Raw genomic sequence first — 13,608 nt, forward strand, 5'->3', positions numbered from 1 at the left:
ACTTCTAAAGTGTCCTCCAGAATCCTAGTTTTTCAGTAACAAAGAAGAGAAGCTTAGGGTGCCCTTTTTGATTCCCAACATCGTATCACATCCCAAGGAACCAATAGCTCCATCCCAAGGCACCTTGCAGTGGAGCTGTTCTGGGTGGTGCATTGGTAGACACAGCCCCAAATCATGAAAATGTGACCAGGTCAATAGCCACCCACTTCACCTCCACTTCTGACAATCTCCCTTACCACACACTAGGGGCACAAGATTTGGTTCTTGCTGCGCATGCGTTTGGTCTGGGGAGTACTTCTGGGAGGTGAGATCTCTGAGGCAGGAGATAAGGAGGAATTTCATCCAGAACACATTGTCACAGAGCCTCTTTAACCCCCACTCTTGATTTCTCCCACTCAACAGGTGTTAGGCAACTTTGCACTTTTTCTTGTCCCTATTTCCTGGCAAGTCCCTGCAGACTGAAAAGAAATGTCTCATCTCTTGTTATCAAAGAGATCCTTTGTCCAGCTGCATAATTATTTTTTAGGAGCTAATCTGAAACTCTGCCCTAACTCAGACCTGAATCAGAATCTGCATTTTAATCAGAAGCTGAGCAACCAAAGAGCACTGTTACATGCAGCAGGATTCTGAGTACGGGTTATCTGGTACAGTAAGGGCCACCTGCTTACAGGGTACATGCACCCTGTTGGTGCAATCAACACAACCTCCAGTTACATGTTTGAACACAGGCTTCAAAAATAGAAAGAGACACAATTCTCACTTTGCTAAAAGAAAATCAGGAGGCTAAGTAGGAACCTGTGAGCACCCAGACACCAGAAGAGAAGCTACAAAGAAACCAGCAGAAGGTTTGGCAGAGTGTCGGGCAATGACAGGGGAAGGTTTATTAAGAAACTGCTGGGTTAAAGATATACAGCAGGGGGCCAGAGTGATAGTAATAGTTGGCAAGGTTCTAGCCTTTCACGCAGCCAACCTGGGTTCAATCTCTGCCACCCTACTTGGTCCCTGAGTGCAGAGCCAGGATTAAATCATGAGAACTGTAAGATGTGGCCCCCAAACAAAAAATACACAGAAAGGTAGCAACAATGGCTCAAGAGCAAATAATGTAAGAGCTGATCCACACAACTGACTTGAGAGGTGGTGGGGTTTGAGAGGGAGAGGCATTGGGTTCCTTGAGAGAAAGAAATGGGTACACTGGTGATGGATGTGGTGTTGGAATTATGTACAGGAGGAACCATTATCAACAGCATTGTAAACCACAAAATTGCAATCAATAAAATTTTTTAAAATAAAATGAAAAGAGACAAGTGAGAGTGGAGAGAAAAAAATTCAGGATGTCATATGTTTGCCTTGCAGGGAGGCTGTTGGATTTGATTCTCAGTACCGCATGTGGTCCCCAGAGTCCTACCAAGAGAGATCCCTGAGTTCAGAGAAGAAGGAAGGAAGGAAGGAAGGAAGGAAGGAAGCAAGGAAGGAAGGAAGGAAGGAAGGAAGGAAGGAAGGAAGGAAGGAAGGAAGGAAGGAAGGAAGGAAGGAAAGAAGGAAGGAAGGAAGGAAGGAAGGAAGGAAGGAAGGAAGGAAGGAAGGAAGGAAGGAAGGAAGGAAGGAAGGAAGGAAGGAAGGAAGGAAGGAAGGAAGGAAGGAAGGAAGGAAGGAAGGAAGGAAGACAGGCAGGTCAGTCCTTCCCCAGGGTCTCTGCAGAAGCTGTGCAGCTTTAACCCCACCTGTTGAAGGTATAGCAGGTACCTACTGGCCCCGAAGTCCTGCAGAATCCTCTCCCACCCCCAGTGCTTTCTCCCCCACTGCTCACTTTTGAGGAGGTTCAGGAAGGCCCTCAGAAATCTGCGGGCATAGGACAGCTCCGGTTCCGACACTCCTTCGAGGCGTAGCAGGTGCTGTTCTCGGGGGGTGCTGGCCACCAGGGCCAACTCCTGCAGCTCATGGGTCCCCACACCAGGACCCAAGGCCAGCACAAACAGAACGATGCCCTTACACTTGGCCTCCAGAGACAGAGTCTTCAGCTTCTGCCGGTCCCAGTTGCTGGTCTCACTGCCCACGATGGCAAAAAGAACCCGCATCCTCCTGGGCAGAGAGGCTTTTAGGAGCACATTCTCCAGCGTCCACTCCAGCGCGTGGCCCAGGGCAGGCTCTCCCTGCAGGGAGTGGAGCGCAGCCTCGCGGACCCGCTGCAGCATCTGCTCCCGCTGGTTGTAGGATGTCAGGTGGAAGGCCTGGAGCACTGGGGGCCTCCCCGCTCCCGGCCAGTAGCCAGGGGTCGTGTATGCCACGAGGGCTGTGCGCGCACCCTGGCGGGACACGCTCGGCTGCGCAGTGAACTCCAGGTCACGGAGCGTGGCGTCCACTAGATTCAATGCGGCGTGGTACGTGCTGGTGTCCACCCCGTGGGAGCCATCCACCAGGAATACCAAGTCAGCGTCCAGTGCCATGGGCCTGGGTGCTGCCGATTTGCACCCCTGGGCCGGGTAGCACATGTCTGGGGAAGGAGCACAGGGCCGGGGGTTAACCATGCAACCACATGCATGAGCAAATGCAATTTTAGACTTAGTAAAAGTTGCTGCTGGTGCTAACCATATGCAATGTGTTAAGGTAACTAGTGGCTGCACCTGAGTCAATGTGTCCCAATTCCAAAAGAAAGACACTAGATGACTCGAGTCCACGTTTATATATAAAGTTGTAAGCCAACAGGCCCTATGGTACCCTAATCTCTGGTTCACAGACTCCCGATTCAGTCTGGCTGTTGGTGGGTGTGACCTTGAATAAATTATTCAGCCTTCCCTGACTTCAGTTTCCTCCTCTGACAGGTGAGATAGTGATGATAATAACACCAGCCTCATGTGGTGGGTGACCGAGATTTATACTATGAGGGTGAGTTCACAGATGAATAGCTTAGAGCTACCGGGAACATTTGGAAGAGCTCAAACCCCTTATCAGCTGGTGTTTTGCTTCTGCAGGAGCCCAGAACTGAGGCTCGGAGAGACAATGTGTCGAAGAAGATGAACAACTCTACTCAGCTCTCCCAAGCACTGGGTGTGATAACCAATTTCTCAGAACCACGTCTCTTCCGGCAGGGTTAGGTCTAAATGTGGGTCAAGTGGGGGGAAGCAACGTTCCCCCATCTGTGGTTTCACCTAGAGGACTCACTTGGCCTGGGTGACGGGTGGTACAGATAAGAACTCTTTACCCTGGAGCCTAAATGTCAGCATGTTCTCTCAGAGGCAACTTATGTGGGTCTGGGATCCAGCCATGGAGGCTGGAGACACAGAGACAGCAAATGACTGGCCAATATGCCCCTGGTGTTATTTGCCACTCCATGCCCAGAACTCAGGAGTCTTGGCTCTTAGTTTAGTGTTTCTTCCCATTGCATTATGGAGACACTCAAAAGGATATATCATCCCAGTCATTTACAGGAGACTTGAAAAACAGGGATGTGAGCAGAGCAGGCCAGTAAGTAGAGTAAGCTTCTATTAGAAAGAGACAGATGATATCCAAAGATGCAGACATAATTCAGCTCTCTCTGACTGTGCTCACAAGGGAATGCAGTGTTTGTGATTCTTAAAACCACCCTGACCTCCTAAGCCACAGTGAAAATCTCTACTAAGTAGAAGATGCCTAGATGTTGAACTCTGCACAAAGCAAACAATACACATATGCACAAAGCAAACAATACACATATGTGGAGCAGAGCTGGCTTGTGACCACTCACCAATCCACCCCGTCCCAAGGACATGAGTGAGATTGGAAATGTTCTCTTACCATAGCAGAGAGTGCAGCGGGCCACATGTTCCACATCCTGTTGGCGCTCTGTCTCCCAAGTAAACAAGTGAAATCTGTTGGTTTCATCCATCTAATCCAAACATATTCACCAGTTAATTCTCAGATTAAACTTCAGACCAGGCTTTTCAATTGTTTTTCTAATTGAGACGCGTAAAACAGTCATTTGATATTTTAAAATTAGATAATGACATGAACAAATAGTATCTACAGTACATTTTCAGTTTTCCAGTTACTTTTTTCTCTCTCTGTCACTAATCTGGAGTTCAAACTATCCTTGGTATGAGAGTATTAATTGAGACCTCAGACTCTCCAAGTAAATAAAATTCAGTCACATGGTCTGTTGGATGAGTTGGAGGGAGATGAGGATTCAAGATTTATAAACTCTATAAATCACTATTGATTGTTTACCTACGCAATAAGTATGGTGGGAGTTATAAATATGAAGTGAAAGAGGCAGGCCCTTCACAGAGATAGTTTCATAGCTCACATACTGTTAGAATGGAGAGGGTAGGTTGAGTACTTTATAGGAGTTCCCTGTAGTATTCCCACAGTTCAGACTTGGGATATATTAAAACCAGAAGACAAAAGTGATGAGGGATTCAGAAAAAAAAACTTGTGGTTATGGAAAATCTTTTTAACCTTTGCAATTACATTTATATATTAACTGATTATTAAAGCATAAATTAATAAAAAAATTAATAGTAATAATAATGCACTGTAGCACTGTCCTCCCATTGTATATCAATGTGCTTGAGAGGGCACCAGCAATGTCTCCATTATGAGACTTGTTGTTACTGTTTTTGGTATATTGAATACACCATGGGTAGTTTGCCAGGCTCTGCTGTGTGGGCGGGATACTCTTGATTGCTTGTCGGGCTCTTCAAGAGGGATGGAGAAATCGAACCTGGGTCATACATCTGCAAGGCAAATACCCTACCCACTGTGCTATCACTCCAGTCCAGTAATAAATCCAACAAAGTCCATGTAACAAATGAGTTAGAACCATCAAAAACACATTACTAGTGCCACAGATAAATTACATTTCCCAGCCTCCATGGAAGTTTTATGGGACCTATGACAGTGTCTAGCTAAGGCTATGTAGGAAGAAGTGATATTTGCCATTTCCAAGTGCATATACTTTATTCCACAGCTATCTTGACCTTTACCTGACAATCAGTAGTAGAGAAACCATGAAGTTTCTCAGGCTCAAGTACATGCCAGGATGATGGGGCCACTGACAGAAGAGTTCAGGCCTTGAAATGACTGCATGCCGCAAAAACACCCTTCCCCTCCACAAATGTACCCAAAGTTCCACATCATGACATGTGACTGAAAAAACCATGTTAAACTATCAGGTCTTGAATGGTCTCACAGTTATCCTGATACATACAGACTCTGCAGGAATCCTGCCTCATGCTAAATTTAGAAATGCTTGCCAGTGATTTTTCTCGGATCTGAATTATGGTTTGCAAATAGGCAAGCATCTAAGCTTAGTTATGCCTCTCTGTCTGGTATTTACCAAAGTCTATAGGGCTGGGGCCTCCTGAAGGTCAGATCCTCCAGCTTCATCTAGCAATTGCAATGGCTGCCATCTTGGTAACAAGATGCTAGGATACGAAGATAGCATGCTAGCCCTGGGAGACAGACCAGGTTACTTTGGGGGAAAAAATGTTTTCTGTAACATATTCTCCTAAGAGATCTCTTTAGTATTTTCATTTGGAACTAACAAAACCACAAACATTGTCTCTCAAAGTGAGCTGGCTTGAAGGCAAAGCTCTTGAAGAATATAGAGAGTTAAACTCCCACTTATGTTAATATAACATAAAAACATACGAGAACCCTCCTGAGTCTCCTATGAAGAAAAGAAAAGCACATTGCTCTGGGTCCTCATATGGCTAAAACAATCTTAAGTTATGCTTTCTGCTGACTTAGAAATTCAAAGAAACCAAGACTAAATGGTTGCATGGCTCCTCCATAGAAGTCTTAACAAACCACCAAATATAGAAAAATAGCATAAGACACCTTCAAAGATATTACAACCTCATTGAAAGGACGAGCCTACAAATTTGAAAGAATAGAGGAAGAGTGAAATATCAGGGGAAGGGACAGAGAAGCTCCTTGCCAGATAGAAAGGACAGACTTCAAGAGCGAGTGCTCCTGGCCCTTGTATCTACTGTCCTTGGATGTCGAAAGTAAACAATGGACCAAACACGATGACCTCTCAGTGTCTGTGTTGCAAGCCCTAATGCCCAAAAGTATAGAGAGAGTATGGGAAATATTGTCTGTCATGGAGGCAGGAGGAGGGTGGGAAAAGGGGGTATACTGAGGATATTGGTGGGGGGAATGTGCACTGGTGGAGGGATGGATGTTTGATCATTGTGTATTGTAACCCAAACAGGAAAGCTTGTAACTATCTCACAGTGATTCCATTTCTTTTTTTTAAAAAAAAAAGAGAGCGAGTGCTGCACTGCTATCATCTCACGCTCAGATTATCTGCACTTGGCTATCAGATCTTAGCTGTGACTGAGCCAAATAGTCTAAATCTAATTAGTCACCAAAGATTAGGAAAACGGTAGAGATATGAATAGGACACACTGAAAGCTTTACTGGAAATCACGAGGCAATCCGGAAAGCTTCTGAAATACGTGCTGTGATCGTGTCCTAGGCATGCTGAATAGCCTGAGAGAACCTTAGCAATTATCCCCAAGGGGTTTGAGAGATACTAAACCAGCACAATTATTTTTAAGCCAAGGACACATGGGTAAAATGTGTTATACGAGAAATAACTTGCATAAATATTGGGGGGACCTTATGAGAGATGTTCTGGAGTCTGGGGGCCACTCCCAGAAATACTTGATCTGGATGGGTGAGCTGAATGGTTCAATGTTTGAGAATGGCAACGGGTAATGCTTAGACTAGCTAGTGCTTTGGGAGCCATGAACTTTGCCAAGGATCAAACTTCACACCTTGAGCATGCAAGAAATGTTCTCCAGCCCTTCAAGCTATCTTCCTGTACCTGCTTAAGGTCACATAAAAGTCTTGAAACATTCTGCCAAGTTTGGACAAAGCAATCATTCATGGAAAAGTTCTATGTAATACTAATAGAAAATAGTAGGAATCTAGATTCCAATGTTTACCTGCCATAATTTCTATGTGATCTTTCTCAACCCTGTAGTCAATTCCTTTGAGTTTTAGGGAAGAGTCAGTATCTCCAAGTTGCTTTTTTTTCCTGTTTCATCATGGTCTGTTTGTTGTGTACTAATTAGCCTTATTGTCTAGGTAACTCCCTGTCTAACCTTTTCTACTCTGAGGAGCTAAGGATGTCATGCTCCCATCCATAGTTTTGCTTTCTGAAAAATTATCAAATTCAACTGAATTGAAAAGCCTGCATCTTTAAAAAGATCCAACTTTTCTTAGGAAGAATCTTATGTGATTGTGCTTAAAAGGCTCACTGTTCTTGAAAAGATAAAACTGTGGAATGGGTATACATACACACACAACAACAACAACAACAACAAACAAATAATGGAAGTCCTCAGGGAAATTATGATAATAGCATATATTCATCTATATCTAGTTGTTATTAATCAATATTTAATTACTTTGACTCTGGACTTGACAAGATGGTCCTATTCACCAATGAGGTAGACAAGGTAATTTCTGAGGAAGTTCAAGGAGAGAGATTGTATATGAAAATCCAGTGTGAGAAGAAAAACATGACTTCATGATTCATATTTCAAACTCATTAGCACAGAGAAAGAAATTTTTTGGGCGGGAGTCACACCTGGCGATGCACAGGGGTTACTCCTGACTCATGCACTCAGAAATCATCCTGGCGGTGCTTAGGGGACCATATGGGATGCTGGGAATCGAACCTGGGTTGGCCTCGTGAAAGGCAAACACCCTACCTACTGTGCTCCAGCCCCCGCCCCCCATTCACAGAAAGAAGTTTCTAACACAAAGTACTAAAAGCACAAACTAAGTAATCTGCTTGAGACTCATGGCTTTACTCAAGTGTGAATCAGGACCCCTGGTGGGTGATATCCTTCACCATCTTCTTTATTGAACACACATTTGCTGCCAGTACCTATGAACTAAAGACAGGAGTTGTGGGGAGGGAGGAGATACTGCAGTTCAGGGGTCAGCATCAATATTCCCTTATGTTTCATCAAAAAAACCAAATTCTCAAATGGCGTATAAAACTTGGTTCCCAACAACGCTGAGCTAGAGAAACCCACAAAGTAGAATTCAATGCTTTAGCCATTGCTTAAGCTGCCAGAAGCCCTGGGGAAAATTTCCTTCCCCAAACTGAGCTGGGGAGAGGCTCCACCTGACAGATTGAGGAAGACAGAAAAGAAGCAAAAGCAAGGCAGGAAAATTTGCCCTGAACATGAGAACAGTTAACTAGAAACTAAAAAGGAAAAGTTAACAACCATCTGGCATCTAATTGAACTAATGGTGTGTGACAGAAAAATTTGCAAAAAGGGGAAGACAGCTACTTATCAAGTGATAGAACATGTGTTCAGCATGTGTGAAGTCCTTAATTCAACCCCTGGCCCTATATATTTCCATCAGAGATTTAGGATGGGGCCTTCTGGCCTCCACTCACCAAACCATCAGGCTACATTACCAGATGTGGCCTCAGGCACCCCACTACCAGTGGGTGTAGTGCTTATTGAAAAATAAAGATAGGGAAGGAATTAGAAGGAGAGAGTAGCTATAACCTACAGCTGAGCCCAGGAGCTTGAGTGCACGTTTGACGTCTGCCAATTGGATTGGTTCCCCATCAAGATTGTCATAAAACAGTGATTTTTGTCCTGAACTCCAGCAAACATAAAAACCTGGAACAAACTTCCTATTCTCTGTAATCTGCTTTTTAATTTTATAAATGGGGCAAATACGGCAATCCTAGGTCTGAGCATGGAACTACCCAGTCTTGTTAGCTGAGTATGGCTCCGAGTGGTCCCTGTGCTCCATGGGAGACCCCTGGATTTCGGAAGTACCCCTCGAAAAGAACATATTGTAAATGTGGAAAATAAAGTCTTAAATTTTGAGACACGAGGCAATTTGACAGTTATTAACAGTGGCTGTAGACACAAATAGCCCAGACATGATAATACTGTTTTATGCGCAGTTGAGAGTTCTCAATGGATGGCTTTAAGAATCTTTTTTATAAGCCTCATAGCCTCTGAGTATGTTCAAATGAACTGAGAAGTTAGGGTATCTGTCTCTAAAATCATTAAAAACTGACAACTATCATTTTTTCCAGAAGAAGCATGTGGGTGTTACTGTAGGAAATAAAATAGCATGAGGTGAAAGACAGAAGCCCCACAAAGGAAGTCCTCAGGCAGACAATTCAGAAGAAAGATGACAGAATTGTTCCACTCTGAGGAGAATCCCCTGAAGAAAAATCAGAGCAAAGGAGGCTAAGGGTGGTGCCTCTGGTGGGCTGGAAGATTTTCTGGAAGACCTTTAGAGAAGGTCGCCATTTTCATGGTTTCTCTCTTGTCCATGTCACTAAAAATGAAGTCATTTGTTACAACTGAGCTGGCAAGTACCAAGTAAGATCCTTTCTAAAGTGCCAGATTTGAAGGATGCTTAACTTCAAACCTCCTGGGGCAAGAACAGTTCCAAGAAATAGAAAGGAAACTACAGAAATGACAGAACTCAAAGTTCAAGTACTTTTAAGCTGGTGAGCTCTTTTCAGCAATAATTACAACTTTTACTTGGACCCTGAAACAACTCATAGGGTAAGAATATCATGACATAGGATTGTCTCTATTAAATCCAAACACTGTCCATCCAAGATCCCTCAGTTTGCAGGGTTGATGAACAGTTAGGCAGTTATTACTGCTTTCTGAGCATCACTCTCCAAATGTGAGACAATGCTTTCCTGAAAATAAATGATAATAGTGAAAACAGACTCATTGCCTTCCTCTCTCATTTTAGAACCAAGAAAAATGATATTCAGGAAGAAAGCAAGACTTTTCCAGAAGCCCTTTGATAATGATGAAAGAGCTAGAGGAGATAAATGTTCTTTTTATTCCCTGTGACCCTGGGTATTTTGTTATATTGCTATCATTTTATAGATAAGAAGATGTCAATTAAAAAAGTGTCATTTTTCTGGCTCCAATTTTTTTATTGAATCACAGTGAGATACACAGTTACAAAGTTGATCATGTTTGTGTTTCAGTCAAATAATGTTCCAACACCCTCCCTTCTTCAGTGTACATTTCCCACCACCAATATCACCAATTGGAGATCACTGTCATCACTGTCATCCCCTTGCTCATCGATTTGCTTGAGCGGGCACCAGTAATGTCTCCATTGTGAGACTTGTTTGTTACTGTTTTTGGCATGTTGAATACGCCACGGAGAGCTTGCTTGGCTTTGCCGTGCAGGCGAGATACTCTCGGTAGCTTGCCGGGCTCTCCCGGAGGGGCGAAGGAATCGAACCCAGGTTGGACGCATGTAAGGCGAACGCCCTACCACTGGAGATAAATGTTCAATTTCTGAACTGTTAGTTGTACATACCCTTCCCTCATTACTCCTTTCAGGAAGGTGTTTGCTTGTTTATCGTTTTATATTGCTATAACACTCATTCTCAAGTTTATAAATGCTTATTTTTTAGGGGTCCAAGGTTGGTATACCACACCTGCCAGCAAGGATCCAATGGACTGTGGTGAAGTGATTTTGACCTTATTATGAAAGTTATTAAGAGCTGCTTCCCTCACCTCCATCATCCTATTTTTGTCCAGACATTCTACCAGGCAAAAGGTATATAACAGTGAACAAGGAACTCTTCCCTCAGCCTTTGAATTTTGTTTCTTAAAACCTAAGATCTTTTGTTCTTCCTTTCCAACAGTTTGCAAGCTGCCTCTTCCCTACTGGTTCTTATAAGGATATATTATTCACAACTCTGTTAATGGATCTACTCTCATCTACCACTTCCACACACTTAATCTTCAGAGAAAATTAAACTAGCATCACTGAATTATTTAAGCTATTAGGTGAACTATACAATATTTCTATAAGTAAAAAATGATTGAATTTTGACAATATTGGGTGACACAACCTCTTATTTATTAGCAACCTGGGATCTTGTAAGGAGAGAATCACACTGCAATTCTAAAAATGATCCTAGATTTTCCATAAATATGTTATGGGATTTGGGCTAGCAAAGTAAACTCTAGGGAGCAGATAATTCAATAATTTATGGTAAATATACACATTAGAATATCTCCAAAGAGCAGTAAACTAAAGGACAAATTACCTCTCCACACATAATGAACAAGGAGAACAGCAATTAGGTTAGAAGCAAGACGCAAAAGAATAATATTATAGAATTGAATTTATGGAAAGGTCCCACTCAGGCCCAAACTTTTGGACTGTGACAGAGCTCAGAAGAGGAGTGTTCTGGAATTCAACAAGAAGACTCAGGATGTTGAAAGAGTTCAGTACTTTGCCGGATGTCTTGGTAATCAGATGTTTAAACAGATATAAAAAAATCATCCATCTGACACTTAAAAATCAGTGCATTTTACACACATTGTTATGTGGGTATATAATTAATACCACAACTTAATAAATAAATAAATAAATAAAACCACATTCCATGAATCATCCCCCCTACCTAAGTGCAATCTAGTGTAGGGGTTAAGCACAGAAGGCAGGTCATAGTCTACCACTAACTAGGTGTTGACATATCATTGTATACTTAAGCTCTCTAAAGCTTAGTTTCCTCATTTGTGAAATCAAGAGATACAATGATACCTCCCTTCTAGAATTTGGGGGGTGTACATAAGATTATGGCCATGGGCCGGTCACCTAGCACAAATAAGTTCTGAAGAATGGTTAGTTGCCCTTGCAACAGCACCAGGATAAGGGTTTACACAATGAGACCTTTTGCAATACTGCTCAAGAAGATGACCCCCTCACCCCCTACCAACACCCCTATCCAACACTCTCCCCATGCATAGCAATTTCTGGAAGGCTCTACTCCCCTTCTTCACGTGGCCCTTGATAGAGGGGCCTCTAACGTCTATGTTTACACCCTTCCCCTCTCATTCCCCACCACCGCCCCATTCTCATGCACTAATTGTTCCAGAACATACCAGCAGGGCCTCTGGAAGGTTGTGCCCCTCTGTGAAGGTGATGACTGCGGAGGTGATGTCCAGCGCACTGAGCTCCAGGGTGGCAGTGCTGATGGCATCGGCACCATAGGCCCAGCCTACCTGGAAGAATACCGCCACTTTCCTCGTGAGGATACCTGAGCGCACGTGCTTGAATAGATGCCTTGCCACGAACCTCATGGAGTCCCCCAGGTTCCTGCTGCCAGAGGACTGCTGTAGAGGAATCTTCCTCACAGCCTGCAGGAGAGCGGGCTTCCCCTTGTAGTCTGAGAAGCGGATCAGGTAATTCGTTTGGGAGCTGTACGAAACGATGGCCACGCGGGCACCCGTTGGGCAATTACTCTCGCTTATTTCCATCTTCCTCAACAGAGATAATAAAATGCCTCTCATTCTCTCAAAGTCCTGCTGGGTGACACCGTTCGACACGTCCAAGGCAAAGACCACTTCTGTGGGGAATGCAGGGCACTTGGAAACACCTTAATGCAACAGATGTACAGGTTTAAGATTTTCTGTAAGTCTTCTCAACACACAAGATATGAGTGAGAAGAAGAAATCATATTTACCTCTAAAACAAGCTGGAAGTGAAATTATTTGGGAGAGAAAAGACATTATTAGTTGTTGTAGGTAGTGACATTTTTATTCCCATGTAAATACATTTATGTGAAGTACCGTTTCTTCAGAGAAATCCAAACAGAAACTAGCTGTTCCCCAAAATAATGTATCCATTTTTTATCATTTCAGAAGTCTGGCTTCTGATTTCTGGCTCTGAATATACAGCTATTTGGAATAGAGACTCTGTTTCCCATTGGGATTCCCATCTTCCTAATTGTGGATGTAGAAAATGGAAGGTTCAACATTGACAAAGTATCCTTCTTCTTTTCTCTCCTTTTATGAGAGCTGAACCTTGATATAAAACTTGATCCATGAGGTAATTTTGAAAAAAACATTCAGGCCCCAAAATTCATCTGAAAAAAGAAAAGTTTATTTCTACATAATGTGAGCAGATCAACCATGAACCAGCTATTGATAGGCTGTAATGTTTGCAAAAGGTGTCTCTGTCACTATTGAATGTTTAGAATACACTCAACTAAACTAAAATTTAATGAATACATGAAATTATTCTGAAATTTTATATATGTATTTACATATATATTTACATTTATATTTACTGGAGCAATAGCACAGTGGGTAGGGGGTTTGCCTTGCATACAGCCGACCTGGGTTTGATTCCTCCACCCTTCTCAGAGAGCTGGGCAAGCTACCGAGAGTATCCTACCCTCACAGCAGAGCCTGGTAAGCTACCCGTGGCATATTCAACAGTAGCAACAAATCTCACAATGGAGATGCCACTTGTGCCCACTCGAGCAAAAGTCGATGAACAATGGAATGACAGTGCTACAGTGACAATGCTACATTTATTGAACATATATGAAACTATAATGTTAATTATAAACTATTATGCTTATGTCAAAAGTATTCATGGAAATGAGACAAAATATTCTTGACAAATTATATCTATACTTGAGATAATTAATTTTCATATTAAAATTTATATTTAAAATATCTCAATTTTTATATCTTAATTTATGTATACATATAGACATAAACAATTTTATTTAATGAAAGTTAGAGCTTAGAATTTATTATATGTTTAATTGTTTCCACTTAGTACATAGATCAATTC

General features: G+C 42.6%; 1 protein-coding gene across 1 annotated transcript in view; it reads right to left on the bottom strand.

Annotated features, from left to right (window-relative positions):
* Positions 1–13,608, bottom strand: part of LOC101554454 (collagen alpha-4(VI) chain-like) — a 105,722-nt gene that overhangs the window by 3,280 nt on the left and 88,834 nt on the right. Inside the window, exons 31-33 of the mRNA XM_055135048.1 lie at positions 11,907–12,400; positions 3,772–3,862; positions 1,808–2,491 (exon numbers count right to left, since the gene is read on the bottom strand). Coding sequence (XP_054991023.1) covers positions 1,808–2,491; positions 3,772–3,862; positions 11,907–12,400 — 1,269 coding nt within the window. The remainder of the gene's footprint in view (positions 1–1,807; positions 2,492–3,771; positions 3,863–11,906; positions 12,401–13,608) is intronic.

This window comes from Sorex araneus, chromosome 4, assembly GCF_027595985.1.
Source record: "Sorex araneus isolate mSorAra2 chromosome 4, mSorAra2.pri, whole genome shotgun sequence".
NCBI lineage: Eukaryota > Metazoa > Chordata > Mammalia > Eulipotyphla > Soricidae > Sorex > Sorex araneus.